The 13,510-nt window shown below is 42.7% G+C and overlaps 1 protein-coding gene across 1 annotated transcript in view; it reads left to right on the top strand.

The window, feature by feature from the left end:
* Positions 1–12,256, top strand: part of LOC135096478 (ubiquitin carboxyl-terminal hydrolase 7-like) — a 49,473-nt gene extending 37,217 nt beyond the window's left edge. The window contains exons 20-23 of the mRNA XM_063997981.1: positions 19–155; positions 3,342–3,630; positions 5,535–5,628; positions 6,097–12,256. Of these exons, the coding sequence (XP_063854051.1) occupies positions 19–155; positions 3,342–3,630; positions 5,535–5,628; positions 6,097–6,200 (624 nt within the window). The 3' untranslated portion in view covers positions 6,201–12,256. The remainder of the gene's footprint in view (positions 1–18; positions 156–3,341; positions 3,631–5,534; positions 5,629–6,096) is intronic.
* The last annotated feature ends 1,254 nt before the right edge of the window (positions 12,257–13,510 follow it).

Here is a 13,510-nt window from a genome sequence, read left to right as displayed (position 1 = left end):
CTGCTGCTTCTCCCACAGTGCATGTGGCTGGGTGAGCGGATGAAAGAGGAGGTGGAGCTGGTGCTGTATCCCAACAAGAATGGCACAGTGGCTGACCTGCTGCAGGAGGTACAGAAGCAAGTCACCCTCTCTGAGAACGGCGCCAGCAAGCTCAAGTATGCTGGTGACTTGACGTGTTCTGCAACTAAGACACACCTAGTAGCCTTGTCTGGCTTAGCCTTACCTAGTCCAGCCTTACCTAATCTATCCTTACATAGCCCTAACCTTACATAGTCTAGCTTTACCTAACCTAGTCTACTTAAGTTTAACTTAGCTTTACCTAAAATAACTTAATTTTATCTCAGCTAATTTAGTTTTCTAGTCTACTAACCTACCCTAGGTATAACTAACCTAACCTAACCTAACCAAACCTAGTCTAGTTTTACCTAACCTAACTTAATCTAACTTAACCTTACCTTACCTTACCTAACAACCTAATCTAGTCTTACCTACCCAAGCCTAAGCTAGCTTAACCTAACCTAATATAACATAACCTAGCTTATCATAACCTAACATGCTTCACTTACAAGTCCAAGACAGGAAGAATTGTCTGGATGTAGAGAGACAGTTAAGGAACAATGGTATTCTGCCAACATTGAGAGATCAGAGTGGGATGTGGAACAGGGCACCACAATTGAAAGTGCATGCTGCTGTGAGGGTGCGTGGAGTCATCACAGGTTGAGGAGCACAGGAACAGTACATGATAGCCAGGAGTGTGTGCTGCAGAAGTGACTTACCTGAGAGGGACATGAGGGGTGAGAGCAATGAGAGATGTGCTATAAACTCTGGTGTAGGTGGAGTGGGAGAGTCCAATAGTCCAATAGCAAATTGAAGGCTAGTTCACCAGGATGGTCAGTGAAGAGAAAGGAAATCCAAAGCTGGTGGTGAACATTGAAGTTTCCAAGAATGGAGATCTCTGCAAAAGGGAAGAGAGTCAGAATTTGCTCCACTTTGGAAGTTAAGTAGTCAAAGAATTTCTTATAGTCAGAGGAGTTGTGTGAGAGGTATACAGCACAGATAAATTTAGTTTGAGAATGACTCTGTAGTCGTAGCCAAATGGTGGAAAACTTGGAAGATTCAAGAATGTGGGGATGAGAGCAGGTTAAGTCATTGCGCACATAAACACAACATCCAGCTTTGGATTGAAAATCAGGATAGAGAAAGTAGGAGGGAACAGAAAAGGGGATACTGTCAGTTACCTCAGACACCTGAGTTTCAGTGAGAAGATGAGGTTTAGTAGAGGAGAGGTGGTGATGTACAGATTGAAAATTAGATCTAAGACCATGAATGTTGCAGAAGTTAATGAAGAGAAAGTGGTGAGGGGTGTCAAGATACCAGAAGAGCAGTCTGACCTGGAGACACTTGTGGTCCCCTCCCCAGATGGGGACTCTGAAGCTGGTGTAGGAGTCACCATGATAATTTTGAATTTTGAGTGAAGGGTGTGTGTGTTTGTAATTAGGTGCTTGTAGTTTTGTGTGAAGGAAGAAAGTTATCATTAGAGGGCAGGCTGTGACTGCCCCCTTGTGTTGTGAAACACAAAGAGAAACGTTCAGTGAGGTCACAGCTAGGCTTAATGATAAGTTCACAGCACCCCCTGATCCAGTGCTTTAGACCTCACTGGGAGTAATTATCATTTCAGCAGGTGCCTACTGCCTCAAGATAGAACAAGAAATAACAGGTTCAAGCTTGATGGTTTAAAAAAAGAGATAGGAAGGAACTGGTTCTTGATGTATAGAATAGACTCCATAAATAAGTTGTTAGAGCTGAGGCATTGAAAGTGTTGTAAAAGAAGATAAGACATTCATTCATGGATGAGGATGATAGGTGGAAATAGATAAACATGTTCTTTCAGGGACTGCTGTGTGTTGGCCTGATGGCTTCTTGCAGCCTCCCTTATTTATTTATTTATTTATTTATTTTTTTTTTTATGTTCTTATCTTCCGTGTTCTCCTTTGGCTGTTTCCCCAGAGTGAGGGTGGGTGTCATGTACAAGTCTCCTCTAGTTGTTTCTGTCCCTTGCATCTTCATGTGTGCCTCCCATCCTTTGCAGTTCATATGTTCTTCCAAACAGGCTAGAGGAGAACTCATACAGAATACTACAGACACTGCCAGATCCCTAATGGCTCGCCACTAACAACCTGAGTACACTGGGTATTTGATGTATGGGAGTTCAAAATATGTGAATTCTTTGTGTGACTAACCTAAATGTGCCAAGCATTCTTAATATATGAGAAAAATTTCCTGTTGTGTGAGTAGCGGCGGTGGTGTGGCTGTTGGGTGAGGTGAGGGGGCTGACTCACACTAGAGGACAGTGGATGCAAATGTTTTCCTGTGCTTTCCTTGCACTGCACACAGCCCACAATTTCTAATATTTTGTTTGTTTACAATGTCTTTTCATATTATATTTTATAATTTTCTTTATTTATGTGTTTTACTGTTGCATTAGTGCTTTACTTTTTGTGAAATAGTGTTGGAATAAATATTTAGAGGGTTCAAAAACAGGTCATGGAACATAACCCTCTATAATTAATGGGATGATAGCTTCGAAATATGCAAATTCTCATTATGCAAACTTTTTTGCAGAACACAATCCTTGCACATAACGAATACCTGGCGTACAGTAAACTCTCCATTTACATGAGATTTCCATACATTTTTATCATTTGAAAGTGGTCTATTATTTAAGGCCAAATTTCGCACATACGCAATCCGTCATATTAAAGCCGTGGTACTCGTGGTATTCACACAATTAATTTATTATCAGAAACCAAATGAGAAGGTGGAATTTCCTACCAGATCCACATTATTACCATTGTTCTTTATGGGAAAATTACGATCTACTTGTGCGTTTTCTATCGTTTTCTATTTAAGCGGTGTCTTGAGGAACATACACATGATGGAAACGGAGGATTTACTGTACTGAGTTTCTGTCACATTGAAGATTATAAGTTAGAGGAGTAGAACAGTCTGTTAATCCTTCCCAACACTTCCCCCAAACAGACTAGAAGAGATCTTATCATACAGAATACTTAGGACACTGCCAGACCCTTAATGACTCAACCAACAGCCTGAGTACTGAGTCTCTCATGTTTTAAGATAAATTAGAGGAGCAGCACAGTCTGGTAATCCTCCCAACACTAACCCCCAAACAGGCTTGAGGAGATCTCGTCATACGGAATACTAGGAATGCTGCCAGACCCCTAAAGACTCACCATCAACAAATGAGTCTAATGTTTATGATAAGAAGTTAGAGGGAGGAATAGCACTGTCTTCTAATCCTTCCAACACTTTCCCCAAAACAGGTTAGAGGAGATCTCATCATACAGAATACTGGGGACACTACCAGAGTCGACCAGCTTGGAGAGGATCACCATGGGCGCCACCAAGACCTTCAGAGTGGAGGAGATTCCAAGCGATGAGATTCCTGAAGGGGACGATGAGATGCAGATCCCGGTGGCGCATTTCTACAAGGAGACATACTCGACCTTTGGCATGCCATTCCTGTTCAAGGTGAAGCAAGGCGAGCCATTCTCCCACGTCAAGGAGAGGCTGCAGAAGAGACTGGAGGTGCCTGATAAGGAGTTTGAAAAGGTAAGAATTGGGTGAGGTGAGATTAGGTTAAGTGAGAGTTGGGAGAAAGGAATTGAGGAGTTGGTAGGTTATGTTAGGTTAGGCAAGGAATTAGAGGAGGTGCCCAATAAGGAGTTTGAAAAGGTGAGCTTTGGTTTAGCTTAGGTTAGGTGAGAGTTAGGAGAAAGGAGTGTGAGATGATAGATTAGGTTTAAGTTAGGTTATGTTGGGTTAGGCAACGAGTTTCAAGAGGTGAGAATTTGTGAAGGAGTTTGAAGTGAAAGTTCGGTTAGGTAGATTCAGCAAGCTGTTGGTGAATGTTGGGAAGGAAAAGTAAGATGATGGTTTAAGAGAAGAGAGAAGTTGTGTGGGACTTCAGGATAATGTGTAACTTGAGGACCAACTGTGGGAAGCTGTGAGGGGCTTGTGGCAGGAGAGAGAGAGAGAGAGAGAGAGAGAGAGAGAGAGAGAGAGAGAGAGAGAGAGAGAGAGAGAGAGAGAGAGAGAGTCTACTATTGAGAAAACTAACCTGGTATATAAGTCTGAGTGATGACTGCAGAAGTGTGTATTTTTATTTATTTATTTTCTTTGCCAGAAAATTAACACTTTTCTGCTGTCAAAATGGCTCACCAGTTTTCAGTTTGTTTCCATGCATTTCTTATACCAGGTTAGTTTTCCCAGTAGTTTGTAATTAGGTCAGTATCTGTGTGTGTGTGTGTGTGTGTGTGTGTGTGTGTGTGTGTGTGTGTGTGTGTGTGTGTGTGTGTGTGTGTGTGTGTGTGTGTGTGTGTGTGTGTGTTTTGCCAGTCTTAGGAAGATGAATGCTTTTATTGACTGCTAGTGATTTACACCTCCAATCCTCTTGTCAGCCTTCCTTTATGAAATCTCTTCCTCCTATTTCCCCTTTTTTTAATTTTCCTTTTCTCTGTTGTTTTGTCTTCCTAAGTTCTCTCCCTTCCATCTTTTTACTTTTATTGAACTTTTTTTTTTTTTCATTTTCCTCTCCTCCTCTCTGTTGTGTCTCATCTCCCATCTTTTGTTCTTACTTTTATTGTACTTTTTTTTTCCCCTTCCTCATTCCTCTTCCCATCACCTTCCAGAAAATTATCCTTAAATTTAATTCCCTGACATTCTCTCTCTTCTCTTCCCACCTCTTCTAGTAACTAATCTCTTTCCTGCCTCTCTCTTCCCCTTCCTCATTCCTCTTCCCATCATCACCTTCCAGAAAATTATCCTTAAATTTAATTTCCTGACATTCTCTCTCTTCTCTTCCCAGATCTTCTAGTAACTAATCTCTTTCCTGCCTCTCTCTCTCAGCACATGACACAGAAACTCTGAATTGTCCTGTACATTTCAATAATTGTCTCTGCTCTCCAGCCTTCACAACAATCTCTCATTTGTAACTGTCTTCCTGTGTGATTTTCATAATTTTCTGTAAAAGACACATTTCATCGGCCTCTATTTTCCTCTTCATGTCAGCTCTAATTGTCTAGAAATAGATAAAAAAAAAGCTTAGAATCCCAGTGATATTTAGCTCATAGGTTGTTTGTTATTATGTTATTATTAGAGTTGAATTTGCTATTGTCCTCTTCATATCAGTTTTGTCCAGGTATAGATATAAAAAAAATAATAGCATTTAGAACCCACAGTGATATTTAGCTCAGTTTGGTGTTTAGTGACAAAACAATAATTAGCAACACCAGAAGCAATGTGTGAAGTTTTTATAAGCATCTACAGGAAAGTTAGCAAGGAGAAAGAATACATTTTTGCTATTTTTTCCTGCTTAAAGATTGGATTTGGCTGTGGAACAAGTAAAGGTGGCTCAGAGTGATTGGTGATTAGGGAAAGATGTACCAAGTGGTAGTCAAAGTGTTAAGATAGAGCTTCTGTTGATGTGTTTATAATGCAACATTTTACCTTTCCAGTACCGGTTTGCCATTGTCTCTATGTCCCGGCAAACCTTCCTCACCGACAGTGATGTCATTAATCTGCAAGACTTCAAGCCTCACTCCAACCAAGGTTAGTCTTTCCCTTTAGCCCTCAGGTGATGTCATGTTGCATATTCCTTTCCAAAGATGAGATTTTAGTCTGCACTTGGAGCCAATGAGACTGTGTGTGTGTGTGTGTGTGTGTGTGTGTGTGTGTGTGTGTGTGTGTGTGTGTGTGTGTGTGTGTGTGTGTTTGGTGCTTTGGTGCTTTGGACTAGTCTGGTACATAGATGGATGGATAGAAATTATAGAGGATGTGTTTGGTGGATTCTAGGCTTTAGGGAACTAAGTTTGAACTTTTGAATACTTGTTTGGGTGTGCTGAGTCTTTAGGGGGGCTTTAAAAGAAGACTAGACAAATTCATGGATGGGGATGACAAGTGGAAGTACCAGGTAGGCATGTTTTGTACGGGGACTGCCACATGTAGGCCTGATGGCTTCCTGCATCAATGTTCTTCTCTCCCTCCCTCCCTTCACTGACCATCTCTGCCTCTCCTCAGTGGCATCCCTGGTCAAGCCCTGGCTGGGTCTGGAGCACCTCAACAAGGGTCCAAAACGTTCCCGGTACACTTACCTAGAGAAAGCCATTAAGATATACAACTAGAAGACCACCACCACCACCACCACCACCACTACTACTACTACTACTACTACCACCACCGCCGCTGCCGCCACCACCACCACCACCACCTACTACTACTACTACTACTACTACTACTACTACTACTACTACTACTACTACTATACTACTACTACTACTACTGCAGCTATTACCACCATGCCACCACTGCTGAGAGGCTAAGTGTGGGTGGTGATTCCTGCCCCTCCCCCCCTTCCCTGTGCCACGCCCACCCCTGTTCATCGCACCAGATGCCCTCCCTGCCCTTCCCCCGTCACTGGTCACCACGGTTATTGTCGGAGAGTGTGTGTCATTTAATTATTTATTTTATAGAGGAAACACTTTGTAGATATTTGTAACCTCTCTGTGCTCTCGTTCTCTCTTCTATGCCTCTTTCATCCCTCCCCCTCTCCCTCTCCCTCCCGAAAAGAACTGTTGACATTTGATGCTAATAATGGGATATATATATATATATATATATATATATATATATATATATATATATATATATATATATATATATATATATATATATATATATATATATATATATATATATATATTCTGGTATTTATCACTTTTTTCCATGAGGAGTAGAAAGAATGAGGAAGAACACCAATAGCATAAACTTATAGTGTAATGTGATGTTTAGTAATGTTAATGATAATATTAATGATAATAATAATGAGGAATGACATTAATAATGATAATAATGATGATGATATCAATAACTTAACTTTTTTATTTATTCTGGGATAGTTTTGCTTTTTAATTAATGTGTGTGTGTGTGTGTGTGTGTATGTGTGTGTGTGTGTGTGTGTGTGTGTGTGTGTGTGTGTGTGTGTGTGTGTGTGTGTGTGTGTGTGTGTAAACAAACTTTATGGCATTCACTGGGCAATTTTTATAAGTCTGTGATAATTTTTTTTTTTCTTTTTGTAAGAATGAAGCTTGTATGTATGACTCCCTTCCCTTCCCTTCCCTTCCCTTCCCTTCCCTTCCCTTCCCTTCCCTTTCCCTTTCCCTTTCTTTTCCTTGCCTTTTCTTTCCCTCCCTCCCTCCATTTTAAATCCTCTTTTTTACACACACACACACACACACACACACACACAAACACACACACACACACACACACCAGAGGAAGAAGTGTGTGTGTGTATATACATAGCGTAAAGAATAATATAATCTATGACATGACAAGCTTGACTCAATCCTGTAAAAATGCTGATAGGATAAACAGACACAGACACAGACAAAGAGAGAGAGAGAGAGAGAGAGAGTACCTGTTGTTGCTGGGGGAAGAAAAAAGTTGGATATTTGAGAGGATACAATAAATAAATGAGAAGAACGATGACTTAACACAAATAAGAAGTACTGACATCTGAAATAAACTAAAGGAAGAATTGATGGAAACAAAATGCATGTTAGTTAAAGGATTGTCAATACACCAAACTCAGACAAGGCAACACACACACACACACACACACACACACACACACACACACACACACACACACACACACACACACACACACACACACACTCAGCCCTGGTGGAAAGAGGCAGTCTCATGGACCACCCTGCTACATCCCAGGAGCTTAGGCACACCACAGCTAGCCACACACACACACACACACACACACACACACACACACTATAAAACCAAACACACACACACACAATATAAAACCAAACACAATTTATTGATTTTTTTTTAAACACTGTCTGAAGTTAATGTTGACTCGTCTCCCAAGGCTGCCGTTAGCTCCTCTCATTACATCTTGCGTAGCATTCAATAGGCTCGTTAAATTGCTAAGTTAAAATATTGCCCTATACTCTCGTATGTTTTGCCATGTTTTCATTGTCTTCTAACAGGCTGTGGTGGAAGTTACCATGGTTTTCAAAGGTGGTAGTGATAGTTTAACAGTGTAGTGAAAGGTAATTCTCTCTCTCTCTCTCTCTCTCTCTCTCCTTTTTAAAGGGTGTTTTCATTATTCTCATGACAGTTTAACAAGCTGTAATGGAAGTTATTGGGGGTTTTCAAGGATGTTTTCATGATTCTAGTGACAGTTTAACAGGCTCTAATGCAGTGGTTCTTTATCTTTTTTTGGCTGTGACCCAAAATCCTATCTAGGTTGACCATGGTGTCCCATATATACCTTCATAAATACTCTTTTATTTAAAATTAAAATTATATTCAAAAGGCAAGAGTAGATATAGACTGCTTCCTTCACCTCAATGAAGTTGTCTGTCTCTATGATTTGTTTTTAGCTTTGGACGTTAATGACTTGTGTATTCTACACACAGGATTAATACTTTGATAACATTGTGAATTACTGAGAAATATTGGGGACATAATTGTGCACATGTTCTTGGTGACCCAATGAAATGGTTTGGCAACTCAACTTTGGGTTGTGACCTGGGGGTTGAGAACCATCACTCTAATAGAAGTTATTGGGGTTTTCAAGGGTATTTTCATAATTGTAGTGACAGTTTAGCAGGCTCTGGGAAAATGAATTGGGTTTTCAAGGATTTGGTAATTAATCCAGTGACAGGTAAGGAATCATTACCATCCTTAGGAAAAACTCACAAGAAGACCTGGCTCACCTTCCCTGTATCTGCCTAGTTGTATTTTACCTGCCTGTGGCCTCTGAACAGTGCTGCTTCCCCCCTCACTGCTCTATGGCACATCTTTCCCTAACCACAAATCACTCTTAGGCATATCATTTATTCCAGTCTCCCCTAAACATTTTGCTGGCCTGATAATTGAAAATGTATTCTCTTTACCTTCCCCTCCTTCCTGTCCCCCTTCATTTTTCATCACTTCCTTCCCTTCCCCTTCATTTCTTATCACTTCCTTTCCTTTCAATTTTTAATTCCTGTAGGTCCCTGTAGAGAGTTTGTTCAGTGCTGTAGTTGTAAAATGGTGCATATCACAGTGGAAGAGTCAGAGAACAAAGTATCTAGGTTGCATTTACATGAAGTGAATTGAATCTGTTCAATTCATGAAGAATCAACACAATTCATGATTGGTCCTGATTTGCCACACAAATTTCAACATAACCGTTAACACCGAGTGAATGGAATCGATTAGAATCGTGGTGATTCAGTCAATGGTTCTCTTGGGCAGATTTTATCATGAGTCACTGCAGTTCTGCCACAGAGTGAGCGTCATGTTTCGAGACGACCTGATCATTTTAGTGCCAGAGAGACATCCTACACATGACCCTTGTGATCCTGTGCACCAAGAGCAGGATGCACTCAACTCCACAAACATTTTAAATTGTTTTGTGTTCATTTCAAAGAAATAAAAAAATTCTCTGGATTGTTTACCAGATAAATGTCCAAAGCTCCCAAATTCATGTCTCTGCTATTAAATTCCTGCATCCACTTTTGTTTGGCACATACAGCTACACTGCCTCAGCCACAGCAACACTGCTGCTATTTTATCAGAGCATCTGCATCCACACTCATCAAAGGCAGCTTGCACACTACTGCCTGTTGATTCTAACAATTTGACTCGGTGGGAACGGTGCTGACTCAAAATGACAAAGTCAAATGATTCTCTGTGAATTGAATCAATTCGCTTGGTGTAAACATGGTCTTAAAAATACAACCCCAAGACTTGAGAATCTTCCTGTCCTTGTGTCCACCTGTATTTTCTCTTATTTGTCTTCATCTTAACATTACTACCTAGGCTACTGATTTGAGGGTTACTGATCTAGTGATTCCACAAGATGGCAGCTTCTTGGCCTCCATGGGAAAGCGCCAAACAAAACCACAGTGGCAGACAAGGATAATTTGGTGTATTTACCTAGATGTGGTCAGTGTGTCATCATAACTGAGCCTGAATAGGAAACATCAAGCAGAGCCATTAGAGAGAGACAAGGATGAGCTTGAAAAGAAAAACATCACATGAACCACAAGGGGAGAGAAACAAGAATTGCTAGTTGTATTTACTTAGATGTTGTCAGTGTATCATTATAATTGAGCTTGAATAGGAAACATCATCAAACAACCTTAAAGGAGAGAAGGATGAGTCTAAATAGAAAAACAACACAAACCACAGGGGGGAAAGATAAAAATGGTTTGGCTTTGCAGATGATCTTTTCTGGTGCTCATCTTTCTCTTGGCCTCCTCCATATGCTGTCCCAAGGTCCTCAGTCTTCCCACAGACCGCTTCCCTTACCTTCCTGACATGTGGTGAATGCATGCTGGTAAATACACACACTCGTGTGTGTGTGTGTGTGTGTGTGTGTGTGTGTGTGTGTGTGTGTATGCACATCTATTTTGTCCTAAGTAGGTCACATAAAACCAGAACTGTTAAGGGGAAAATAAAAATTACCCAGAATAATAAAAATGAATAAAGAACATAGATTAAGAACCACCACCACTTCTACCACCACCACCACCACCACCATCACCACCACCACCACCACCACCAATGTTTACCTCTGCACCAAATCTGTGATAAATCTCCGACAGTGAACCATATGTGTCATGTGTCACTCCCTTGTGTCACTCCCTGCCCCCACCCTTCACACCCCAACCCTCCCTGTCCCTCTCTGCCCTCATCCCGGTAATACTGGCGCCTCACCCCCACTGGCCCCTGGCGGCTGAGGGGGCACTGTACAGATGTAGGAAGGAGACGAAGAGGAAGGATAAATATATGTAAAGTTTGTAACCGCATTAGTTTTCAGACCACAACAGGACTCACTCGTGCGATGCGTCTGCGTATTTATTAATTTTTTTAAATTATTCCTTCGTGCATTGTGCCGTGTGGCGGAGTTGAGCAAGGGCCAAGGCTGTGAAGGCCATGCCAGACACGCCAGGCAGAGGACACCTGCCCTGGCGTGCCTGGCGGAGGGGACGCTACTCTCCCCCAGCCCTCCTGCACTCACCACATGCTGCCACACTGGCCCTGCCAGCCTGATTCCTGTGGCCAGGCTTGTGGCTTGTGGGTCTGTGACTTGTGAGCTGCTGAGACGCCTTGCCTCCTCGCTGTGTGTGCGTGTGTGTGTGGGAGAGAAGAGAAAGTTTGCACACAGTGTCGGATCTGTCAGCCTCTGATGATGAGTGTGTGTGTGTGTGTGTGTGTGTGTGTGTGTGTGTGTGTGTGTGTGTGAGAGTGAATGAAAGTGAAAGGAGAGTGATTTTGCACACACACTGTCAGATTTACCAGCCTCTGAGAAATTTTTTTTCTTTGTGTGTGTGTGTGTGTGTGTGTGTGTGTGTGTGTGTGTGTGTGTGTGTGTGTGTGTAAGCATGCATTTATATTGTAGGCTGAGGTGTGCTCTTGAGGTCCCTGGCAAGCAGTGTATGCCAGGGATCCGTGTGTATGCATGCATGAGTGTAACAAGAAGTGTACTACAAGCTAGTGGTTTCTATGAGCTAGGAGTGAGTAGTGGAACCCAGCAGCATATCCTACAAGCTTGTAATGTGCTAAAGGGTAGATATTTGTGTACAGGCTAGTGTTTTTAGCACAGGGTAACGATGGTTGCAAGCTGGTGGCATGTAGTACCTGTCATTGGCTTGTTCTGGGACACAGGGTGCAAGTTGACAAGTTGTACTGCAGGCTGGTGGCTTGTAGAGTTAAAGTCGATTTACTGAAAAGCAGTCTTCATCTTTGGAGAGTGTGAGAGGTAATGTAGCAGTGTTATGCATGGTGTTGCCGTCACTCGAGGGAGAAATACACACAAGACAGTGATAGTGTGCATTCCTAGACTGTGTGTGTGTGTGTGTGTGTGTGTGTGTGTGTGTGTGTGTGTGTGTGTGTGTGTGTGTGTACGCATGCATGCATGCATGGGTTGTCAAGCAGTGTGTACCATAGGTGAAGTCTGTGTGTACTGGAAGGCACCAATGTACAGTACAGGCTCCCTTCCCCCGCTCCTGTACCCTCAAAGTGTACAGTTGATACATGCACTCTGTGCCAGAGCAAAGAGGTACAGAGGCAGCAGACAGACACTGAGCTAGACACATCTCTACATCTGTTAATAAAATCAATCATAAGTAATAATTATATGTAAAAAAAAATCACTGCGAAATGGTGTTTGATTTAACCCAAGGTAATTTAGCAGAGAAAATACTTGCTGTGGGTGTGTGTGGCCAGCTGTGGTGTGGGGCCTTGCTGTGGGTGTGTGTGGCCAGCTGTGGTGTGGGGCCTTGCTGTGGGTGTGTGTGGCCAGCTGTGGTGTGGAGCCTTGCTGTGGGTGTGTGTGGCCAGCTGTGGTGTGGGGCCTTGCTGTGGGTGTGTGTGGCCAGCTGTGGTGTGGGGCCTTGCTGTGGGTGTGTGTGGCCAGGTGTGGTGTGGAGCCTTGCTGGGGGGGTTGTGTGGCCAGCTGTGGTGTGGAGCCTTGCTGGGGGGGTCTGTGTGGTCAGCTGTGGTGTGGGGCCTTGCTGTGGGTGTGTGTGGCCAATTAATTGTTGTGGAGCCTTGCTGTGGGTGTGTGTGACCAGTTGTGTTGTGGAGCCTTGCTGTGGGTGTGTGTGACCAGTTGTGTTGTGGGGCCTTGCTGTGGGTGTGTGTGGCCAGTTGTGTTGTGGGGTCTTGCTGTGGAGGTGTGTGACCAGTTGTGTTGTGGAGCCTTGCTGTGGGGGTGTGTGGCCAGTTGTGTTGTGGGGCCTTGCTGTGGGTGTGTGTGGCCAGTTGTGTTGTGGGGTCTTGCTGTGGAGGTGTGTGACCAGTTGTGTTGTGGAGCCTTGCTGTGGGGGTGTGTGGCCAGTTGTGTTGTGGGGCCTTGCTGTGGGTGTGTGTGGCCAGTTGTGTTGTGGGGTCTTGCTGCGGGGGTGTGTGGCCAGCTGTGGTGTGCCTAAGCTCCTGGGGTGTAGCACTAGAGTACCATTCCACCAGTGGTTGATGGGGGGCTGTGTGTGTGTGTGTGTGTGTGTGTGTGGTGGCTTGTTTGGTCCATTACCGGCCTAATAAGTACATCGATAAATTGTTATTATTATTATTGATGGGGCTGTGTGTGTGCGTGCGTGCGTGCGGTGCCTTGGCTGGGCCACCCTGTGTGGGATTGACGGCTTGGTAAGTGAATTAATAATAATAATAATAATAATAATAATAATAATAATAATAATAATAATAATAATAATAATTATTATTATTATTATTATTATTATTATTATTACTGATGAGGCTAACTATCCTCTTGGATGTTGCCAGGTGTTTGTTTCATAGCCAGCATGATGCGGTTGTGCCTAATACCGAAATGTACCGAAATGTACCCAAAAACTACTGAAATACACCGAAATGAAGACCAAAACTAACGAAATGGACTGAAATGCAAAAACTACCG

The sequence above is a fragment of the Scylla paramamosain genome, unplaced genomic scaffold (assembly GCF_035594125.1).
Source record: "Scylla paramamosain isolate STU-SP2022 unplaced genomic scaffold, ASM3559412v1 Contig4, whole genome shotgun sequence".
Lineage (NCBI taxonomy): Eukaryota > Metazoa > Arthropoda > Malacostraca > Decapoda > Portunidae > Scylla > Scylla paramamosain.
This window is presented reverse-complemented; position numbering and strand designations above follow the sequence as displayed.